Source organism: Desmodus rotundus, unplaced genomic scaffold (assembly GCF_022682495.2).
Source record: "Desmodus rotundus isolate HL8 unplaced genomic scaffold, HLdesRot8A.1 manual_scaffold_420, whole genome shotgun sequence".
Classification (NCBI taxonomy): Eukaryota; Metazoa; Chordata; class Mammalia; order Chiroptera; family Phyllostomidae; genus Desmodus; species Desmodus rotundus.
In genome coordinates, this window is record NW_026527501.1 from 14512 (window position 1) to 33537 (window position 19026).

General features: G+C 67.5%; 2 protein-coding genes across 18 annotated transcripts; one reads left to right on the forward strand and one right to left on the reverse strand.

The window, feature by feature from the left end:
- Positions 1–5: 5 nt before the first annotated feature.
- On the forward strand, positions 6–7028 carry MCRIP1 (MAPK regulated corepressor interacting protein 1). 4 transcript variants are annotated; one of them, XM_053917893.1, is made up of 5 exons: positions 6–81; positions 5177–5232; positions 5327–5445; positions 5984–6085; positions 6190–7028. In XM_053917893.1, exons 2-5 carry the CDS (start codon positions 5225–5227, stop codon positions 6252–6254), a joined length of 294 nt encoding a protein of 97 aa, XP_053773868.1. In that variant the 5' UTR covers positions 6–81; positions 5177–5224; the 3' UTR covers positions 6255–7028. The 4 variants fall into 4 exon arrangements, with proteins under 4 accessions (XP_053773868.1, XP_053773869.1, XP_071076591.1 ...); XM_053917894.2 differs by having other exon boundaries at positions 56–81; positions 5069–5232; XM_071220490.1 differs by having other exon boundaries at positions 57–81; positions 5127–5232.
- Positions 7029–10942: 3914 nt separating this feature from the next.
- Positions 10943–18927, reverse strand: GCGR (glucagon receptor). Of its 14 annotated transcripts, none has more exons than XM_053917897.2 (16): positions 18637–18927; positions 17482–17714; positions 17259–17365; positions 14774–14941; positions 14560–14662; positions 13720–13827; positions 13523–13644; positions 13307–13413; positions 13073–13229; positions 12830–12989; positions 12700–12760; positions 12380–12449; positions 12005–12093; positions 11793–11931; positions 11684–11725; positions 10943–11458 (listed from the first exon to the last, which is right to left on the reverse strand). In XM_053917897.2, exons 4-16 carry the CDS (start codon positions 14831–14833, stop codon positions 11228–11230), a joined length of 1449 nt encoding a protein of 482 aa, XP_053773872.1. In that variant the 5' UTR covers positions 14834–14941; positions 17259–17365; positions 17482–17714; positions 18637–18927; the 3' UTR covers positions 10943–11227. The 14 variants fall into 14 exon arrangements, with proteins under 14 accessions (XP_053773872.1, XP_053773875.1, XP_053773873.1 ...); XM_053917900.2 differs by lacking the exon at positions 18637–18927 and adding an exon at positions 18308–18628 and having other exon boundaries at positions 17482–17579; XM_053917898.2 differs by lacking the exon at positions 18637–18927 and adding an exon at positions 18308–18628 and having other exon boundaries at positions 14774–14919.
- Positions 18928–19026: the final 99 nt, after the last annotated feature.

Consider the following 19026-nt stretch of genomic DNA (forward strand, 5'->3'; position numbering starts at 1 on the left):
GTCCTGTGCTTGCGCGTGCGCGGCGCGCGCCACTTCCGGCCGGGCCCCAGCTGGCGGAGGCGGCGGCGGCTGAGCGGCGAGGTGAGGCGGCCGCGGCGGGGGCGGAGCGGGTGCGGCCGGGACCCGCCCTGGTGCGGCGGCCGCGAGGGGAGGGCGGGGGCGGGTCGTGGAGGCCCGTGCGCCCCACCCACCCCGCCCCGCGCCCGGGCCTGCTAGGGGCGCCTCCGCCGCGGCGGTGCGGCAGGAGGGTCGCGCGGAACGTGGCGCCGGGGCCACGGGGCAGGGCTGGGCGGGGCGGCGGGGCCGAGGTGGACCGATGCGCCGTCTCCGGCTTTAAAGGGGCCCCCTGCAGCGTGCCCCCTGGGGCTGTCTGCGCAGCGGGCCGGGCCCCGCCGCAGCCTGCCTCCCCTCCGCGTCCTGTCTGCCCCACCCCTGACTTCCGGGGCCGGGGCGTGCGGACGGAAAGGGGCAGCGCGGCCTGCCACGCCCTCGCGGGGCGCAGCTGCCCGGCGGAAACCGTGGGCATCCCACTTCTCCTTACCAGAGCAACTCGGGGTGTGAAAACTCCGGGTCTTACGCAGGTGCAAACGTAGCGTCCCCCGTCCGGCCCCGGGGAACTTCCAAGAGAAGGTGGACCCCCAAGGACGAGGACAGTAGTTGGGGCAGAGGGGACAGCTTGCGCAAAGTCCCGCGGATGCCAGTGGGCAGCAGAGCGACTCTTGGGGTGCAGGTGTTGAGAGCTTTGAGGAGGACTCGGGCCGGGCTGAGGGGCAGGCGTGGCCTTGGGGCGGTGGGGTTTCCGAGGGGTGCACACGCTGGAGTCTGTTGCTCGTGCACGGGAGATGCTGTTGTCGCCCAGGAAAGCGGGGCAAGGGCTGGGGCGCTGCTTGGAGGCCATGCCCCGGTTGGTTTGGGATCCAGTTCAGCAGTATCCTGCTGGCACTGCTTGGGTGGTGGGTCGTTTTCCAGAGGTCTCATTGGCTGGAACTGGGCTGGTAAGACCCGCGCGCGCGCACACACAATGACAGGAAAAGCGGAACCTAAGAACACCTGGGTCTCGGAAATCCCGGAGGAGCACAGAACGCCCAGCCATCGCGTCATTGGTTCTCCCTGTGCCATACCCACCGTCACTGCCCTGGACCGCAGTGTTCTCCTTTCCTGTCTGCGGCCCATGGTTGTGTGGGGGACAAGAGCTTGAGACTGGGGCGTCGGAGGCTAGGCTTCGGCACCCCCACCCCCATCCCCAGGAGGTTCCTGGAACCCTTGGTTCCCACAAGGTGCTGGGCGGATCCACAGGGATGGCTCCCTCGAAGCCTGAGCAGGGCCACAGGGAAGTCCAGGAGTCCAGGAACCTGCGGTGGAGGGGGGGAGAGGGGAGGCAGATGAGGGACGAGGCGGGCTCTGGGGTGCTCCTCTTGGCTGAGCCGTCCAGGCTGGCCCTGGCTGTCTTGGCCCTGGAGGCCCGGAGGTTGGGGTGCAGGCCGTACTCTGCTGGGTGGCAGGCTGCTCTCCCGCTGAGCCTCTGCCCTGGGGGCTGTCAGGGCACCTCCGTGGCCCCATGTGGGGCCCGAGCTGAACCTGTGAAGCGCCCAGCACAGCAACGCCCTGCAGTTAGTCCCTGCAAGCGTTTGCTGTGAGCCGTGGATCTGCTGCTGCTTCACAGGGCCCCACGTTTCCCTGGGTCGGCCCCTCCTCTGAGTGGGCTGGGTCTGCCCCGGGTTGCTCATAACTGTCCTGGTTCACACTTCACCGTCAGCAGTGTCCCTCTGGCTCTCAGAGGTGCCGGGTTAGATGGGATACCCTGTCGTCATGTGGGGTAAGGAGACACAGAGCTCTCCTTCCAGGTGGTGGCTTCAGGGTCCTGTGCCCTCCCCGTGAGCACCTTGGGGGCCACTGAGGCCCGGAGAGGGAAGGGACTTGCCCAGGGGCAGCAGGGATGGACAGCCTTCAGCCACAGAGTGGCTCTGGAGTCTGCTGTGCACACCAGGTGCTTGGACAGCGGCCGCAGCAGTCAGCAGAGAGCAGTGGCGGTGGGGCGCAGACCGTGTTTGGGGTGGCCGGGGGCCAGCAGCAGGTGACACCTGATGAAGTAGATTGGGGCCACAGGGAGGGCTGGACGGCAGTAGAGGGCCCAGGCGGTGTGTGGGCGGCAAGTGACTTGGGGAGTGGTTGTCGGGGAGATTGTGCTGGCAACAGGTGTATGGGGCGAGGGAGGACGGCTCAGGGGGGCAGCCCGATGCCGGGTTCCTCGCCCGCGCACCCTGGGAGGGAGACGTGACCATAGCACTTGACAGCAGCTCTGGACCAAGGGGAGATGGCTGCTGTCCGCAGCTCTGAGGCACAGGGTGTGGGCACCTCGGCTCCTGTGGTGCTGTGATGGGAAGGCGCGGTCGCGCTGGACAGGCCAGCGGCTGCTGGTGGCAGCCCCGCCCCAGGGCCAGGAGCAGCGGGAAGCGGTCTCTCAGGGTGACAGCACGCAGTGCATGTGATGGTGCGTGGAACTCAAGAGCTGAAGTAGTCGTGTTCCGTGGCCCTTGTGAGTGAGAGTGAGAAAGAAGACCGGGTGGGGGGGAGGGTTTGGGGCGGGGACAGCCCCTGCCTGCCCTTGTCCCTGATGTGGCCCAGGAGGGTTCTTGGACACAGGCACTGCAGCCTGATCTCTCCCTGGGCCCGCCCCTCCCCCACTGCCTTTACCTGAGCAGCCGAGCAGCTGATCTCTGTCCTGCGGGACTTCAGTCTCTGCCCTCACAGGGGCGCTCGGCGGCTTCGTGGGGCTTCCTAGGTGCCCCTGGTGCTTTTCCAGGCCTGTGCCATTCCCTCCAGCCCCTTGTCCCCCAGCCCCTCCACGCCCTCCTGTTTGGTGGCCCTGCTCAGCACTTTCCCCTGGTGGAAAACACACCTAGGTTGCCCTCGCTCAGCCACACACACACCACTGTGGGCCTTCACCTGGCATCAGGCCTCCGGTACCGGCAGTCGGGAATGAGCCCCATCTCCCCTCGCTGCACGGAGTTGTCACTGCTGAGGGTGGTGGGGGTGGTGTGACGCCGATCCAGACGGACGTCAGCTCTTGTCCAGGTCTCTGCCACCCCCTGCCCTGGAGTGGCTGTCACAGGGTGTGGGTGTGTAGTCTGTTTTCACGGTTTTATTTGTTAACTTTGAGAGAGGGGAAGGGAGGGAGAAAGGGAGAGAAACATCAATGTGTGGTTGCCTCTCGAGCGCCCCCCTACTGGGGACCTGGCCTGCAACCCAGGCATGTGCCCTGTTGGGAATTGATCCGGGGACCCTTTGGTCCGCAGGCTGGTGCTTAATCCATGGAGCCACACCAGCCAGGGCTCATTTGATTTTTAATGGGAATTTTTGGGGGGTCAGAATCGGGCCCAGCTCCTTGGAGGAAGCCCAGGAGGTGACGAGTGTGCAAGAGCTGCTGCCCCTCCTGTCCCTGGGGGCAGCAGGTGCCTGGCCTTGGGGGAGGCTGCCAGCACGTCCACAAGACACCTTGGTGCCGGGGTCAGGCCAGGCGGCAGGGTCTGAGCGGGGCCACGCCAGGAGAAGGCTCTGGCGAGAAAGACCCAGGAAGGAGGCGGAGCTGAAGGGGGAGTCGGGGGCTCGGAGGTCACCCCCATGGGAGAAGGCCGGTTGTCAGGACACGGTAGGGCAGAGACTGTTGAAGTGAGGCCCAGCGGGTGTGACCCCCCCCCACACACCTTGAGAGAGGAGAACGGTGGCTCTTGAAAACGCCACTCTAGGTGTCCTTCAAGTCTCAGGGTGTGAGGGCCTGCTGCATGTCTGGCCCCTGGAGGAGGTGCCTCGCAGGGCTTCTGCCCAGGAGCCTCAGCAGCAGAGCTCAGCTCCGTCTCTGGGCACCAGTGCTGCCTCCCCAGGCGCTCGGTCTGGTCAGGAGGCCCAGCCAGCAGGGGGTGGTTGAGGTGGTCCCCGCCACAGAGACCAAGGGCTCTGGGGGTCTGGGGCTCAGCTCGCCAGCTGGGTCCCCTGCAGGCCAGCTGCTCTGGGCCCAGCATGACCAGGCCTGGGGACGGCAGAGGCGAAGCGGGCGGGTGAGGCTGCAGGAGGCCAAAGAGGTGGTTGGCCAGGGGGAAGAGGGCGGGCTGGCACCTCCATCCTGGATGTAATTGGAGCTTCCGCCCTCTGCTGAGGGCCACCAGCTCCTTGGTAAGTGTCCCAGGGCGCCCTCCAGTGGGGTGACCCCCGGCAGGAGCACAGGGCTGGAGGCTGCTGGCCTGGGGGTGGGGCAGGGCTCAGCCTGCTAACAGGAGGCTGGCTTTATGCCTTTTAGCTGTTTTTGACTTGGCAGTGGCCTTCTCTTTACCTGGGCAGGTGTTTAAACTCCAAGCAGTTCGCCGGGGAGGACACCCACACTGTCCTCTCCTGGCCTGCTGGGAGGGTTGCAGCTCAGGCTCAGGTTGGGTGGGGGAGGCGCTGGTGCTCAAAGCCCTCTCCCAGGGCTCCCTCACCCCCAGCAGCTGGGGGTGCCCAGTGGTGGGGCAAGGCCAGGGCTGGGGCCAGTCCTGTGCGGCCAGAGAGGGGACACTGTCCAGCTGGCGAGTCTGATGGTGAACCTAAAAATAGACTCCCACCCAGGGCTGCAAATCCGTAAACTGGGTGCCCAGGCCTCGGTCACTGGGTCAGGCCCCAGGCCCTGCATCTTCCTCCCTGCTCACACCCCTCCCCCGCCCGCCCATCCAGCTGGCCTCCAGGACCAGATGGCTGCACAGGTTCCTGCATCCTCACCACTAGGGAGCATGTCCCCATCAGAGGGACGCAGGCCACGGGGGCAGAGTTAGGGTTCGCTGGAGAGGCACTTTGTGGTTGCGGAGACAGGGTGACAGGGTGTCAGGGTGCAGCTGGCACCATCTGTGCTACCCGAGTCTGGGGAAGGGGCTCCCCAGGCAGCGGCAGTGCAGGTGCAGGGTCTCAGGCTGCTCCAGGTCACGCGTGCCCCCCCCCCCTGCCCCGCTCCTGGCTCCCACCATTGAACCTGCCGCCTCCTTAGTCAGTCAGTGGCTGGACCCCACCCTCGGGTCCCCTGGTGACAGCGAGGTCACAACAGTTTGCAGCAGCTTAAAGGGAGGAGGCTGACAGGCCCCACGCCCCTCCCCTCCTTGAAGCCCCTCTGGAGAGGGTGACGCTGCCCCGTGGCCCGGGGCCTCCCTTTCAGAGGCTGAGGGGATCCAGCGGCAGTGTGTGTGGACCAGACACCCCAGCGATGACCAGGTGGGTCTTAGGCAGAGGAGTGGCCTCTGCCTGGGGGTGAGGGAGTGGGATCCCCACCCTGCCCTCGACGCTCCTCACCAGCCCGGCTCCCCAGCTCCCCCGTCTCCAGGGTTGTCTACAACGGCAAGAGGAACAGTGGCCCCCGCTCCCCCCCCAGCAGCGGTGAGATCTTCACCCCAGCCCACGAGGAGAACGTACGCTTCATTTACGAAGGTACTGGCGCCCCGCCCGCTGCCGGTGCCTCTCAGCCTCCAGGGCCAGCCTGGGAGGACAGGCTCTTGTGATGGGGGCCAGTCTGCATGGCGCAGTTCCCGGGGGGCAGCACCCCCAGAAGGGGCAGTGGTTGGAGCTGGTCAGGTTCTTTCGGGGAGGGGACATCATAGAAGACAGGTGTACACTCTGGGGGAGCCCAGGGGGAGTCCAGAGGTGGGGCGTGTGCCAGAAGGCTGCCGGGAGCAGTGAACGCTGCGCCCCAGTGGGTTACCTGTGCCTCTGTGACTGAAGCCCTGGTCACAGTGTGACCACCAGGTGGTCCAGGCAGGGCTTCCCAAGGGAGTGGGGCTGTGCTGGGGACAACTTCAGGTCCAGAGCTGGCCAGTCTGGGGGCCAGAAGCTGTGAAGAGGGGGATTGTGGGGCGGGGGGAGGGCCTGCGAGGACCCTCTGAAGGGTATGGGGAAAGGGGGCGGGGCTCTCCTGGCAGTGGACTCTGCCCCTGGGCTAGGGCTCTGAGCTGGCCACTCCTTCCTGCAGCCTGGCAGGGTGTGGAGCGGGACCTTCGGAGCCAGGTTCCAGGCAGCGAGCGGGGCCTGGTGGAGGAGTATGTGGAGAAGGTCCCAAACCCCAGCCTGAAGAGTGAGTGGCTGGGCGGGGCGGCTGGGTCCTCAGGCTTCCTGAGGGGGCAGGGCTGGGCAGAGTTGCCTCCTGTGCCCGCCGCTGACTGACCTGTGTTCTCACAGCCTTCAAGCCCATCGACCTGAGCGACCTGAAGCGCAGGAACACGCAGGATGCCAAGAAGTCCTAGAGCCCCCTCGGGTGCCCCCCCGGCCTCTGGGAGATCCGGGTGTAGCCTGATGCTGGTCTGGCCTCCTGGCGGGGGGGGGGGGGGGGGCGTGTTCCCAGGGGGCCACAGACCCCGGGATCAGGACAGTGTGATGGTGATTGATGGCCGCGGCCTGCCCCTCCTCCCTCAGCCCCCTCCTGTCCTCCTGGCGGTCTCCACTGCCAGCCACTGCGAGCGTCTGGGCCCTGCCAGCCCCTGAGCCCTCCTGGGCCCAGCTGCCTGGGTGTCTCTGGAGCCCCCTGGCCCTGCCCGCCCCCAAGGACTTGACCCTGGCTTCTCCAGCCTTTCCCTTCCCCACCACCTCCGGCCACTTCCAGGATCGGGACTGAGATGAGAGGGCCTGTGGGCCTGAGTGCCACATTTGTCCCTGAGGGGGCCAGAAGGCGGAACGAGGGCAGCCCGGCCCACTGCTGGCGTGGGCCTCTCACCTTGCTGCTTCTCTGGCCTGGACACATGGGAAGCCTGTGATCCTCCCCACCCCCCCACTGTCCAGCCTGGGCCCTTCCTTCCTGCATTAGCTTCTGGGTGGCACCAGGTGGCACCGGCTCTCCGGCCTGGGACGCCACAGGCACCCTCACGGGGTCCTGGGCACCCAGGCTGGGCCCCTGGTGTCCGCAGCCCCCTGGGGCAAGACTCTGCGGGTGCCTGGCTGGCCCTTCGTGCGGTGCGCTGGGGGGGTCGCCAGGGCGCTTCCTCTGGGACTGGAGGACCGGAGAATAAAGGTGGGCAGCCCGGGTCGGCCTCTTGACGTTCTGTCCCTGCAGCCCACACAGCGCCGGAGACCCGGGCTCACGGTCAAGGCCCCTGAGCCCAGAAACTTTGATCCCTGGGCTCCCCGGGGGGCTCAGCCTCTGGGGGTGGCTATTGGGGGTGGGGGCCTCCTGGAGAGCAGGGACGGTGGTTCCTGCAGGCTGCGGGGTCCTGTCCTTCCAGGGGCCGTGGCCCACCCACAGACCCTGCATGCACTGGCCCTGCACACCTGGAGAGCCGTGGCAGGCTGCACCAGACACACCACGCCAAACCAGAGTTCCCTCTGGGAAGATCTTTTCCCGGAGGAGTATTTTGGAGCTTGATTGGCCCCACAGGTGGCTCAGGGAGGCATCTCTTCGTGGGGGGTGGTTCCCCAGGGCTGTAGCACAGGGACAGTTCTTGTGTGTGTTTTAAATGGATTTTACTGAGAGGAAGGGAGAGAGAGAAACACTGATTTGTTCCACCTACTGATGCGTTCATTGATTACTGAATGTGTCCTGCCTGGGGGTCAAACCTACAACCTGGAGGGATCAGGATGATGCTCCAACTATGGAGCTGGCCAGCCAGTGTGGGAGGACTCATGTAATGAGCAGCCACCCAGGCTCGCTGCTGGTGGGTGCTGGCCGGTGCCAGACCCTGAGCCGAGTCCCCGCAAACGTGTGGCCGCCTCTGCGCCCCAGGGACCTGTGAGGGTTTTAATGCCTGCTGGGCTGGGCCGCCTGAGCTGCCCTCCACTGTTGGGCCAGGAAGGGGTGTGGGCACCTTCCAGCTGGGGTGCGAGGCTGAATCACACCCCCCACCCCCACTCCACCTAGACCACCAAGGATGGGGGGGGCAAGGCAGCACCAAGGGCCAGCCCACTGTGCTCCCCCTCCGTGGCCAGCAGGGGTCCTGCTGGGGAGACTGTGGGCTGGACCCCAGCCAGCCCCTGCTGCACATGTGCCCTGAGTGAGCTCTCAGCTTGTTTCCTCGTGGAAATTGGTACCTACCTCCAAGGGGGCTGCTCAGGGCTGCTGCCTGCTGCCACTGCGGGTCACCTTATGGGCACACTTGACTGCACCCTCGGCCTTGGCACGGTGGGCTCAGCCCACGGGACTTGAGGGGCCCGGACCCTTACTGCTGGTGGCCAGGGGGCATCATATGGCCTTCCAGCTGGAGTGCCCGTTCTGGAGAACACGGGTGTGGGCTGTGGTGGTCCAAAGGGTGCTGACACCTCTGGGCAGCACGTTGGGGACATCAGTTAAAAGTAGACTTTATTTCAACACCAGGCTCCCTATGGGTCCACAGTGCAGAGTGGGGGAGCCTCTGGAGTATTGCAGGCACAGACTGGGAGTCATCTGCTAGATAGAGGAGGGGGGGGGTTGAGCCTGAGCCCTGGGCACCTCAGTCGGGGGGGGGGGGTTCTGAGCAGTGGGGGGGAGAGGCCAGAAAGGGTAGATGGGAGGACCGGCGGGCTGAGCCTCTCCCCACAACCCCCACCGCGAGGCAGCCACCTCCAACCCCACAAACAGGTCTCTGCTGTGTGTTTCCATCTGCAAACAGCAGATTTTCCCATTTTGCTCCCCCTCTCCACTGAGCCTGAGCACCCTCCCCGGACCGCGTTCCTTTCCTCCACGACTTTGGGTAGCCAGGGAGTTTACATCGTGATGTCTATTCAGAGCTGAGCCACGTGGTAAACTGATTTTTTCTTTCCCGCCCGATCTTCTGTTTTCCTTACAGTTAATTGCCTCCTTCCCCCTTTGCTCAGTTTCCTGTGCACCAATACCAGTGAAGTCCTGAACTCCCACCGGGCCACTCAGCCCCCTCTCGGTGTGTTTGGTCGCTTTGGCCCACGTGAGGGTGCACCCCCTGCAGCCTCTGCCCTGCTCGGGGGCCCCAGTGACCCCCTGGGCCTGGCCCCCACCCCGAGGACCCACCCTGGTGCTCCCAGGTTTGACCCGTGCGCACCAGGCTCCGTGTCCTCCGCCCCTTTAGTCTCCACTCTCAGCTCAGCCGCAGGTGTGTGCACATGGGTGGGCGGCTCCGTCATTCCTTTGGGGGAAGGGCCTGAGGGGAAGGACTGGGGTGGAGGTGGGGGAGGCAGTAGAGATAGGGAAGGGGCAGAGGACCTGGGGTGTCCATCTCCCTGGACGGAGTGATGCTGTGTGGGCGCTTGGTCCGGAGTAGGAAGGTGGGCCCCTCACCCCCTCCATCCACCTGCAGGGCTGCCTGGTCTGAACCAGGGTGTGTTGGCTGCGCAGGCCCAGCCCCTACTGGGCCTGCTCCTCTGAGCCTGAATCCACTGGCCTGCTCTAGTTCCTTTGGGGACAGAGACGGGGCAAAGGAGGACAAGGGCAGAGGGAGTCGTGGTGGGGAGGCTGTCGGAAGGCCCCTTGGTGAGCACACAGCCCCAGGCAGGCGCCAACCCCAAGCTCAGCTGGCGTGAAGGAGAGCCAGAGCCGTCCCTGCGCCGGCAGCCAGCCCTGGCTTCCTGGCATTGAGGGCTGGCTACAGGCGGGGCGTGGAGGGGAGCAGGGCGGGCTGTGGGGGGCCTGAGCTGAAAGGTCAGGGGCTTCGGTCCTCCTGCTGCTTGGCTGGCACCGCCCTCCCGTGCTGCAGCCCCCACGAGTCACAGAGGCCCAGGGCATCCCCCAAGACTCCGGGAGAGCCTGGTCGCCCCCAAGTAGCCTTCCTCCCCTCATCGCTCCCCGCTGCCACATTTGGACCTGCAGGGGGGCAGGGGGAGGCGGCTGGGGGTGCAGGCCCCCCCAGGAGGGCCCCAGTGCCTGTCGGTTAGTAATTCTATTTACCTTTCCTGAGAGGCCTCCTGTCCTCTCATTTGCTCCAATTAGCCAGAGCAGTCCCAGCCCACGTGGCCGCAGGGGCTGTGGGCACCCCTCCCCCAGGGCCCAGCAAGGCCTGGCAGCTCCAGGAGCAGGGACACCTGGCTGGCCGGTCTGGCTTCTGCTTCTTGCTCCTGCGCCCCACTCCACACCATGCACACACCCCAGCAAGCACCCAGCACTGCTGCAGAGGGTGCTCTGGAGGGGCGACCGACTGCAGCCCCAGGTGGCTCCCTGCCCTGCCCTGGCCTCCAGCCTCTTTGTCAGGCCCACTGTGCCCCATGGCCGCTGGACCTCGGGATGCACCCGGGGCCACTGCCCACCCCCCAGTGCATGCCTGGCTCTTTCTCTGACACTCAGCTCCCTCCTGGCAGCGTCAGCCCCCCTACCACCACCTGCCAAGCAGGGTGCCCAGGACCCCGCAATGGCAGTGTCCTCGCTGTGCACAGCTGCCCTCGTGGGTGAGGACAGTGTGGCCACACCTCTGCCCGTGACCGGGCCAGGCTGTGCAGAGGCCTGGGGAACACTGCCGTCACCTTCACCGGGCCGTTTCGGTTGGGAGCCCATTTCTCTCTGCTTCACCCTGCCGTGCTGCCCAGGAACTGCCCAGGGCGCCGCAGCCAGGATGAAGCAGAGGCTGCGAGGACGCTGGTCCCAGACGGGGACTGCTTGGCAGTGCCCCCACTGAGCCCGAGTGCAGTCCTGGTGGGTGTCCACAGCTGCCAGGAAAAGTGTGATGTCAGGTCTTCCCTCGGCCATCACCCCTGTCAGGTCCTCTCACTGGCAAATGGTGACCCTCTGGGGGCTGGGGGCAAAGCTAATGGGGGACTTCCACTCTGGCCTGGGGTGGGGGTGAGGCCACCTAAACCGGAGGGGAGGTGGGGAGGGGCACTGCCAGCCCCCACTCACAGGTTGGGTCTCCTCAGGGGTTCTATTTCCAAGTTATCTGTAAAAATGGCACCAGCTCAAGGGGTGGGGAGACCCAACCCCCACCTGCAGCTGCTCCGTTTTCACTCCCAGGGAGGCCCCGGGCCCAGCCCGCCATGCCCAGTCCCACGGCTCAGGGCATATACCGAGTCCCCGCGCTCACGAGCTCTTTATTGTCGGATGACACACCTGCCTCCCACACCTGACTGTCAGACACACGGGACCCACCGCATGCACTCACACCACATGCGTCCCCCATCCAGCCCTACCCCAGCGGGGCACAGGGCAGGAGTGGGGGAGACCCTGCCCCTCGGACCACCACCCTGGGGTTGCCACAGCTCCCCCAGCCTCTTTGGGAGAGTGGGCTGAGGTCTGAATTGTTCGTTGGTGCCCTCTCAGCTCCTGAGTCCAGCCCCAGGTGGGGCTCCGAGGGCTTCAGAAGGGGCTCTCAGCCAACCCGGGGACGCTGCTGGCTGCGTGGGTCCCTGCAGAGGGGTCCTGGCTGGCCCCACTGCTGGCCCGGCCCCTGGAGAGCAGCAGCTTCTCGGTGGCAGCTCCACTGGTGGGCCGGGCTGAGGCCGGGTGGCTGCTGCTGCCCTGGTGCTCCTCCCACCGAGCCTCGCCCAGGTGCCGGCGGTGCCAGCTCCGCAGCAGCTCCGCCTGCACCTGGGGGCAGCCAGCAGGTGAGGCCAGGCCCAGGGCCCACCTCTGCCCCCCAGAACCCCCAACCTCTGGCCTTGAAGGGCATGGGATGCCAGGGTCTGTGGGCATGGATAGCTGGTATCCCCTCGCTGCGTAGTCCCCGAGGACCACGCTGAGGTGGGCATGAGGGCCAGCTGCCTGTGCTCCACCCTGCCTCTGACCCCGGGCCAGCCCCAGACCCCTGCCTACCTCCTTGTTGAGGAAACAGTAGAGGACAGCCACCAGCAGGCCCTGCAGAGAGGGGTGGTCAGAGCAGCCCCGAGGGGCAGGGGGGGCGGCCTCTGGGACGGCGTAGTACCTGGAAGGAGCTGAGAAAGAGGTCGAAGAAGAGCTTGGCGAAGCGCAGAGTGCCCTGGGCGTGCTCGTCCGTCACGAAGGCGAACACCACTTCATGGACCCCCAGCAGGGGGATGAGGGTCAGTGTGGACTTGGCCAGCCTGTGGGGTCCGAGCCTGAGCGCCGGCACAGGGTGTCCCCAGCCCTGCCCGGACCCCCCTGGCGTGCACCCACCGGAATTTGTAGTCGGTGTGGCGCATCTGGTGGGCACGCAGCTTGGCCACGAGGATGTGAAGGATGCGGATGAAAATGAAGAAATTGATCTGCATGTGGAGGGCACAGCTCAGGTGGCCCCGGGGTCCCTGCCTGCGCCTCCCGGCCCTGCAGACCCTGGGCTGGTGGGCACGGAGCCAAGGACGGGCAGCCGGCCCCGGCCAGGGCGCTGGCCAGTGTCCTGGCTGAGTGCCGGGGCCTCCCTCCCTGTCCACCCAGGCAGGATGCTGTCCATCTCCTTGGCCACCGCAGGCCCACAAGAAAGGGGGGCTGGAGGCTGACCCCACGGCCCCCACACTCCTCCCTGCGGGGCCGGCACGTGCATCCCGTCCTCACCAAAACGGCCAGGACGACAGGGAGGCGTGGGATCCACCAGACGGCCATGTTGTTGTTGCTGGTCCAGCACCTGGGGGCGGGGCCGCCACGTCCTGTTGCCACTGCCCCCCCCTGCCCGCCCCCCGAGCCCCAGGGATCTAATGAGTGCGCGGGAAAGAGGGAGGCAGTCAGAGACCCACACGCTGGGCACCAGGTTTGCTTGCCCTGCACTGCCCGTGGCCAGAGAAGCCCCCTGGGGGCCGGACTGCACAGCTGCCGCCCACAGGCCCTGCCCAGCACCAGGAGGGGCGGCCAGGGCCCTCAGCGCAGCTCGTACTCACTGGACGTTCTCGAACAGGCACTTGACCACGGCCCAGGGCACCACAAACAGCATGGGGGCACCTGCGGGGGGCGGCAGCTGTGGCCCCGAGGCAGCGACCGGCCAGCCCCCCACGGCAGCAGCCCACTCACCCCAGCCGATGCCCAGGTAGAGGGCGAAGGAGCTCCTCTCGGGGCCAGCAGCGAGGCCCAGCAGGCTGTGCAGGTACACGCCCTCCACCAGCAGCCAGCAGTAGTTGGCCACCACTCCGTACTGCATGAACACCGCGGCCGCCCGGCAGCCGGCCAGCGCCTGGCCGCGGGGGGCAGCGGGCGTGAGCGAGCCTGCGTCTCGCAGCCACCCGCCCTGGGCCTGGGGCGGGCCTGGACGCTCACCCCATCGCTCAGCCAGCCGCTCACGCTGAGGTCGTCCCCGATCTCCTGGCTGTAGCGCGTCCTGAGCAGCGCGTCGATGGCCAGCACGGAGCTGGCCCTGAGCGCGAAGGACACGAACAGGTTCGCGTGGATGTAGTTGCGGGTGCAGTGCAGCCTCCTGTGGGACAGGGGTCAGCGCCCGCCCACCCACGCCCGCCCGCCAAGGCCCCTCTGGCGCAGGACTGGTGGGCATACCTGAGGCCCAGCAGGATGGCCAGGGCCAGGAGCAGCGCCCCCAGCGAGAGGCAGTAACCCACGGTGTACATCACCTGGGAGGCTCCGTACAGCTTGGCCGCCTCCTTCTGCAGACCACAGGGCTGGTCAGGCAGGGCTGCGCGGAGGCCCCCCGACCCGGCCACACCGGCCCCCACCGGCCTCCACCGGCCTTCGCTCCGCCGGCCGCAGGCTCACCTGGACCTTAACCTCTTCCTCATCCATCTGACACTGGGAAGCGTCTCTCCATGGCTGCCCCCGGGGCCCGCGCACCCACTGCCCGTCGGGCCCACATCTCTTGTAGACGAAGCCGTGCTGAACTGGGGGGAGGCTCCAGTGAGTACCCTGCCCGCAGGCTAGACCCTGGGCCACCCCCACAGGCCCCCTGCGGTTACCTTTGTGGTACCAGGGCAGGTACCAGGGGCAGGAGATGCTGGCCGTGGTGTTGGGAGGCGTGTCAGGCCAGCAGGAGTACTTGTCAAAGGTCCTGTTGCAGACCAGCTCTGCAGAGGCAGAGCCGGGGACCCTGAGCCAGGCCCACGTGGCCCTCTCTGGGCCCCTCTTGGGACCCCCTGAGCATCGTCCTCCCCTCCCCAGCACCAGCTGTCCCCCAGGTCTCTCTGCCTGCCCAACTCCCCAGACCCCCAGCCCGGCCTGGTCCTGAGCCCCAGCACCCCCCAAGCCCCTCCTAGGTACTTTGCATCTCCAACTTGCCCCCAACCCCCCTGGGATGCCCCCTCCCCAGTTCCCTTCTTGAAGTGCCTCCCTCTCTGGGGGCTGAACCCCAATTCTGTTGACCCCCATCCAGAGCCCAGCACCAACTCTGTGGTCACCCCCTGTCCCCTCCGCCCCATGCAGGGCCCTGCTCTGTCCAGGCAGTGGCTGGGCCTCCCAGGCAGCGCCTCCTGTTTCAGTCCCTCTGCCCGGCAGGGACCTTCAGAACTGGCCCCTATGCTCTATCCCATCCCTGCCCTCCCCCGCCCCTCCCAGCCATGTGAGGTCTGCCCATCCCCTGAAGCCCTCCCCACACTCTGCCTGCCCAGCAGGCAGGGGAGGGCATGAGGTACCCCAGCTCTGGGGCTGGTGAACTGTTTCCTCTATTCCCCTGTTGGGCCATAGGCAAGTCCCCGGCCTCTCCATGACCCCATCCCCTCCTCTGACCAGGGCCTTCCCCCAGCAAGAGCTCAGGAATGCTCCTGGGCCCAGCGAGGGCCAGGTGGAGCTGCGGGGCTCACCTGTGGGGGGCGGCAGCAGGCTCAGGTTGTGGAGACACTGGTCCCCGTAGAGCTTCCACTTCTCAAGCAGGAAGTCCATCACCTGGGCAGATGGGGCCTGTGGCTGGGGACCGGGACAGGTGGGCAGAGTGTGCAGGGTCAGCACGGGAAGGGGCTGTGCAGGCCCGCCCACGTGTGGGCACCGAGAGGCGGAGGCAGGCGGGCGCGGGCTCACCTGGCAAGCCAGCAGCAGCAGCAGGAGGAGGGGGCTGTGGCAAGGCCAGGTGGGGGGCATGCCTCTCGGCTGCCACCCCCCACATCTGGCTGGGGCCGTGCAGCTGGGGCGGAGGGTCGTCGTGGGCGCGCAGGCTCCTGGGGTTGCTGGGGGTCAGGGCAGCAGGGGCTTGGGAGAGGCCCCCAGAGTGAGGAGACTTAGCTGGGCTCTGCTGTGGCCTCCAGGGTGTCCTGCCCCCCTAAAGCCACTCATCCGAGCTGCCAGGTCCTATCGATGAAGTGGGGGTGGGGAGGGCAGTTGATCTGTGCCAGTAGGCTCTGCCCAGTGTCCTGGGGTCTGTGTCGCCTCCCGTGGGTGCAGTGGGGCTCCCACGGCCTGCCACTGGAGGCTCTGAGCACAGCGGGGCCCCGCCCCCTTGCATGGGTGGCTGGTCCCAAAGCTGGGGTGGGGGGTGGGGCCGTGTCTCTAGGAGCCCTTCTCCTCCCCTCCGCCCTCACCAGCCTTCCCACCTATTCTTAGTCCCTGGGAAAGTCATCTTGCCGGGTGGGGCAGGGTGCCGGGGCCATCCATCACTGAGCCCCCAGTGCCAGCATTACTGGGGTGGCCCCGGGCCAGCTCCCAGCCTTGCTAGGGGCCAGGAGCACCAGGCCCACTCCCAGGGCGGCCCCTGTCATGTGCATGCCCCCCTCCCCAGGGCTGGAGTGTCTAAGTGGGCCCCTGGGCCCCGCCCCAGGACCAGGCCAGGTCCTGGGTCCCGGGGGCCCAGTGTGTAGGCAGCTGGCAGCACATGCTTTTGAGATTAGCGCTGCTGGGCCCAGACATGGGCCCTGCCCTTGTGGGGCCTGCGGGGGGCGGGGGTGGTTGTGCGGGGCCCGGTCTTGGGCCAGGCCCATCGGAGCCGGGGTTCTGGGGCAGCAGCCGCCTCATAAATCCTCCTTCCAGGCCTCCAGAGCCTGTCTTTTGCTCAGACTGAGTCCCCTGGGGGCAGAGAGAGGGGCCTCCCTCAGGGCCTGGGTGCAGGACCCCTGGGGCTCTGGATAGGCCCTTCTCTGGGCACACTGGCGTGGAGGGAGCAAGTGATGGATGAACAGATGGACAGACGGGACAGCAGCCTGGCCAGGCACTGCTGGGGAGAAGCCAGGAGCAGAGGACAGGGGGTGCAGGCTGTAGCTGAAGGTGAAGTGTCTTGGGACACCCCAGATTTCAGCCTCCCATCAGTCCCACTAGGTCCCTGTGAGTCCATTTCAACCAGGGGCCTCCCTGAGACTCATCCCTCACCCCGATGGGACACTGAGGTGCCACCAGGGTGAGAGCTGAGTGGCCTGGGCAGACACGTGGATCACAGTCTGCTTTGGGGCACCTGACCCCAGCCCAAGGCCACAGACAGCAGCCAGGCCAGGCGAGGCAAGGGCAGCCACAGACTGGTGGGTCTCTTGGCAGAGAAGGTGGCAGGCAGAAGGGCGAGGGGGAGTTCAGTGTGGAAGGGTCCTCATCTCCAGCTCTGACTGGACAGCCCATCTGCGGCTCTGCCCCACTGAGCTCGGAAGGTAAGCGGCAGCCGGGGGCTGGCCTCTCGCCTGCTGCCCCGCTGCTGGAGTAGGAGGGGCAGTGGGTGCGAGGGTTCAGGGGTCATGGGTGGCCTGAGCAACTAGAGGCTCTAGGATCAAGGGAGGGGCTGGCTGGGGCCAAATGGACAGAGGAGATGCGGGCGGGGGACACGGAGGAAGGACACTGCCCGATAAGCTGTTCCCTGCTCAGAGGCCCCGAGGCGCAGGGGTGGGGGTGTGGGGGTGAAGCTGCTGGACGGCCCAGCTGGCGGAGTGCTCCACCAAACACGGATAGGCCCTCAGGCCTGTCCGGGCTCAGCAGCCAGGTCCCCTGGTGGCCAGTTATTCTTGGGAACCCAGGGAGAGAAGGACTCGGGGGAGAGGGGAGAGGGGAGAGGGGAGAGACGGGTGGGCTGCCCTGGGGCTCCTCCTTTTGCCCCTCCCAGACTATCCTCCTTGGCAGCCATGGCCAAAAAAGGGGGGCTCTCTGTGTCCCCCATGCCCACCCCCTTTCTGGTCTGGGCCTGGGGTTAGGAAGGCTGCAGGCGATCCCCGCCAGGGTCCTGATGGAGCAGGACAAGGGGCCGAAGGGGGCGGGTCCTCCGTCCCTTCGGGGGGAGTGCGGGCAAGGAGATTCTAGACACTTGTCTGAATAGGGGTGCAAAGCTGAGGTTCAGGGGTCCTTGGCCTGGGCACCCAGGGGTGAGGCCGGCTCCATGGGACCAGGGCAAACAGTCTAACTTCCCGAAGCCTCAGTTTGCCCACTTGTGACATGGGTGGGTCTGGCTGCCCTCCCTGCTGTGGGGCCCCCAGCCACAGGCGGCCACCCCCGCTGCCTGTCAGCCGCAAGAAGGGTGATCTGTTGGAGGAAGGAGAGGACTGAGCCCCCCACGGTGAGGAGCCCACAGAGGTGCGCTCTGGGGCCCCCTGTTTGTTACCTTATTATCCTCCTGGCACTGAGCGGCCAGGTGGGGGACTGCTGGCGGGGGACCACCGTTCTCCCTTCAGGGGGCAGGGCTGAGCCCACACAAATGTCAGCATAGGACTGGAGACGGCGGGGGGAGGGGCGCAGTTGGGGGCTCAGGTGGACACAGGCTGGGGGCTCTTGGAGGGCCCCCAGCCACTGCCCCTCCCCCTGGATTCACCCCACCTGCCCCCCACCTGCTGGTCTGGCCTGGCAGAACGCAGGACTCCTGAGGGTTCACAGCTTGGCCAGTGTCCACCCGTTTCCACTGGGGATGGCCGAGGGACTCCCGGACCTGGGGAAGGGGCTCCTAGTCTGGGGGAGCGCAGGTGGTCGCCGGGGTCACCCCAGAGTCCGAGTGGGCGGGGCTGAGGCCTCCCAGCCTCAAGGTGTATGACGTGGGGGTGTTTTCGTGAAACCAGAGCGAGTGCTGGAACATGGTGGCGGGGGGTGGATCAGGGGACAGGGCTGTTGACAACGCCTGAATCCTGCGTTCTTCACCCCCAGCCCGTGGGGGCGGGGCGGGCCGGCCTGGGCGCTGGCCAGGGTACAGTCCCCCAGCGCCCGGGGCTGAAAAGCAGCCCTGGCCGGCCCTAGTCCCCGGTGGATGCGGGCGCCGAGACGCCAGGGGTCGGGTTGGGGGGGGAAGGGAGTGGGGGCCGCCGGGGCGGCGGGAGCCGGGCAGGGCAGTCACTCGCCCTCGCAGCGGGTCAGTGACAAACGGGGGCTTCGCGGGACGGCGGACCGGCGGGGTACTGAGCCGCTCGCCCCTCCCGGGAACCCTCCCGGGACTGGGACACTGCTGGGGTCGTTCGGGGTGCAGGGCCCGCCGAGGGGGCGGCCGAGCTGCCGATCACCCGCGCCCGGGGGTGCCTCCGCGGGGAGAAAGCAGCTCGGCGCCGGAAGAGGGCTGGGGACCGAGGCGTCCGACGGGGATGAGGCCGCGCGGCCCACGACAGGGGTCCCTGCCGGCCCTGCGCCCCCCACTCTGCGCGTCCCCTCGGGCCGGGCCCCAGTGCTCACCGCGCCGCTCGGGTCCGGCTCCGCGCTCCCCGCCGGCTCCGCGCCCGCGCCCCGCGCCAGCCGCGCGCAAACTTTCCGGCGGCGACGCTGGGCGGCGGGGGCGGGGGCGCGGGCGGGGCGTGGCGGCGGCCGAGGGTCCGCGCTCGTGCCCCGGTCCTCCCGGCGGCGCCCCGGCTTCTGCCTCGCGGACTCGCCCCCCTTGGTCCCGCCGGACGTGGCGCCCAGACGCCGAACCAGGAGCGAGAGGGCGGACAGGTGGGGGGCGCGCGGCCGCGGTGGGGCTGGGACGAGGCGCCCCCTCCTCGCTCCCTCTCGTTCCCAGTCCTCACCGCTGCCGTCCCGGGCGTCGCGCTGATTTGCTGGAAGGACTGACCCCCACGCACCCCCACGGTGGCTCCTGGTGACGCCGCGGAGCAGGCCGGACGGGGCAGGGGCAGACCCGGCGGGGAAGGCCGTGCGCTGGCTGAGCCCAGGCGGACGGGAAGGGCGGCCCCAAGGGCGCCTCTTAAACGGGGGCCTCAGGGGCCCTGTCCTCTCCGTCCCGCCCCGCTCACTCAGCAGCTCCGCTGCCCCCGACTCCCAGACTCGTGCCCCCAGACCCCTCGTGAGCGCGTTCTCTCCTCGCCCCTCCCCTCCCCCCCCTGGTCTGGAGCCCGCGCCCCAGCCCCTGCTTTGGGCCCCTTCCCACTCCCTCACCTGCCAACCCTCCCCCATCCGCC

Coding starts and splice junctions, on each gene's coding strand:
- MCRIP1 (XM_053917893.1), top strand. Junction 5,446..5,983: donor CGTACGCTTCATTTACGAAG/GTACTGGCGCCC, acceptor TCCTTCCTGCAG/CCTGGCAGGGTGTGGAGCGG. Junction 6,086..6,189: donor CCCAAACCCCAGCCTGAAGA/GTGAGTGGCTGG, acceptor GTGTTCTCACAG/CCTTCAAGCCCATCGACCTG.
- GCGR (XM_045190258.3), bottom strand. CDS start 14,833: ATGCCCCCCACCTGGCCTTGCCACAGCCCCCTCCTCCTGCTGCTGCTG. Junction 13,645..13,719: donor CCTGCCCTGGTACCACAAAG/GTAACCGCAGGG, acceptor GCCTCCCCCCAG/TTCAGCACGGCTTCGTCTAC. Junction 11,459..11,683: donor ACTGTTTCCTCAACAAGGAG/GTAGGCAGGGGT, acceptor GGCTGCCCCCAG/GTGCAGGCGGAGCTGCTGCG.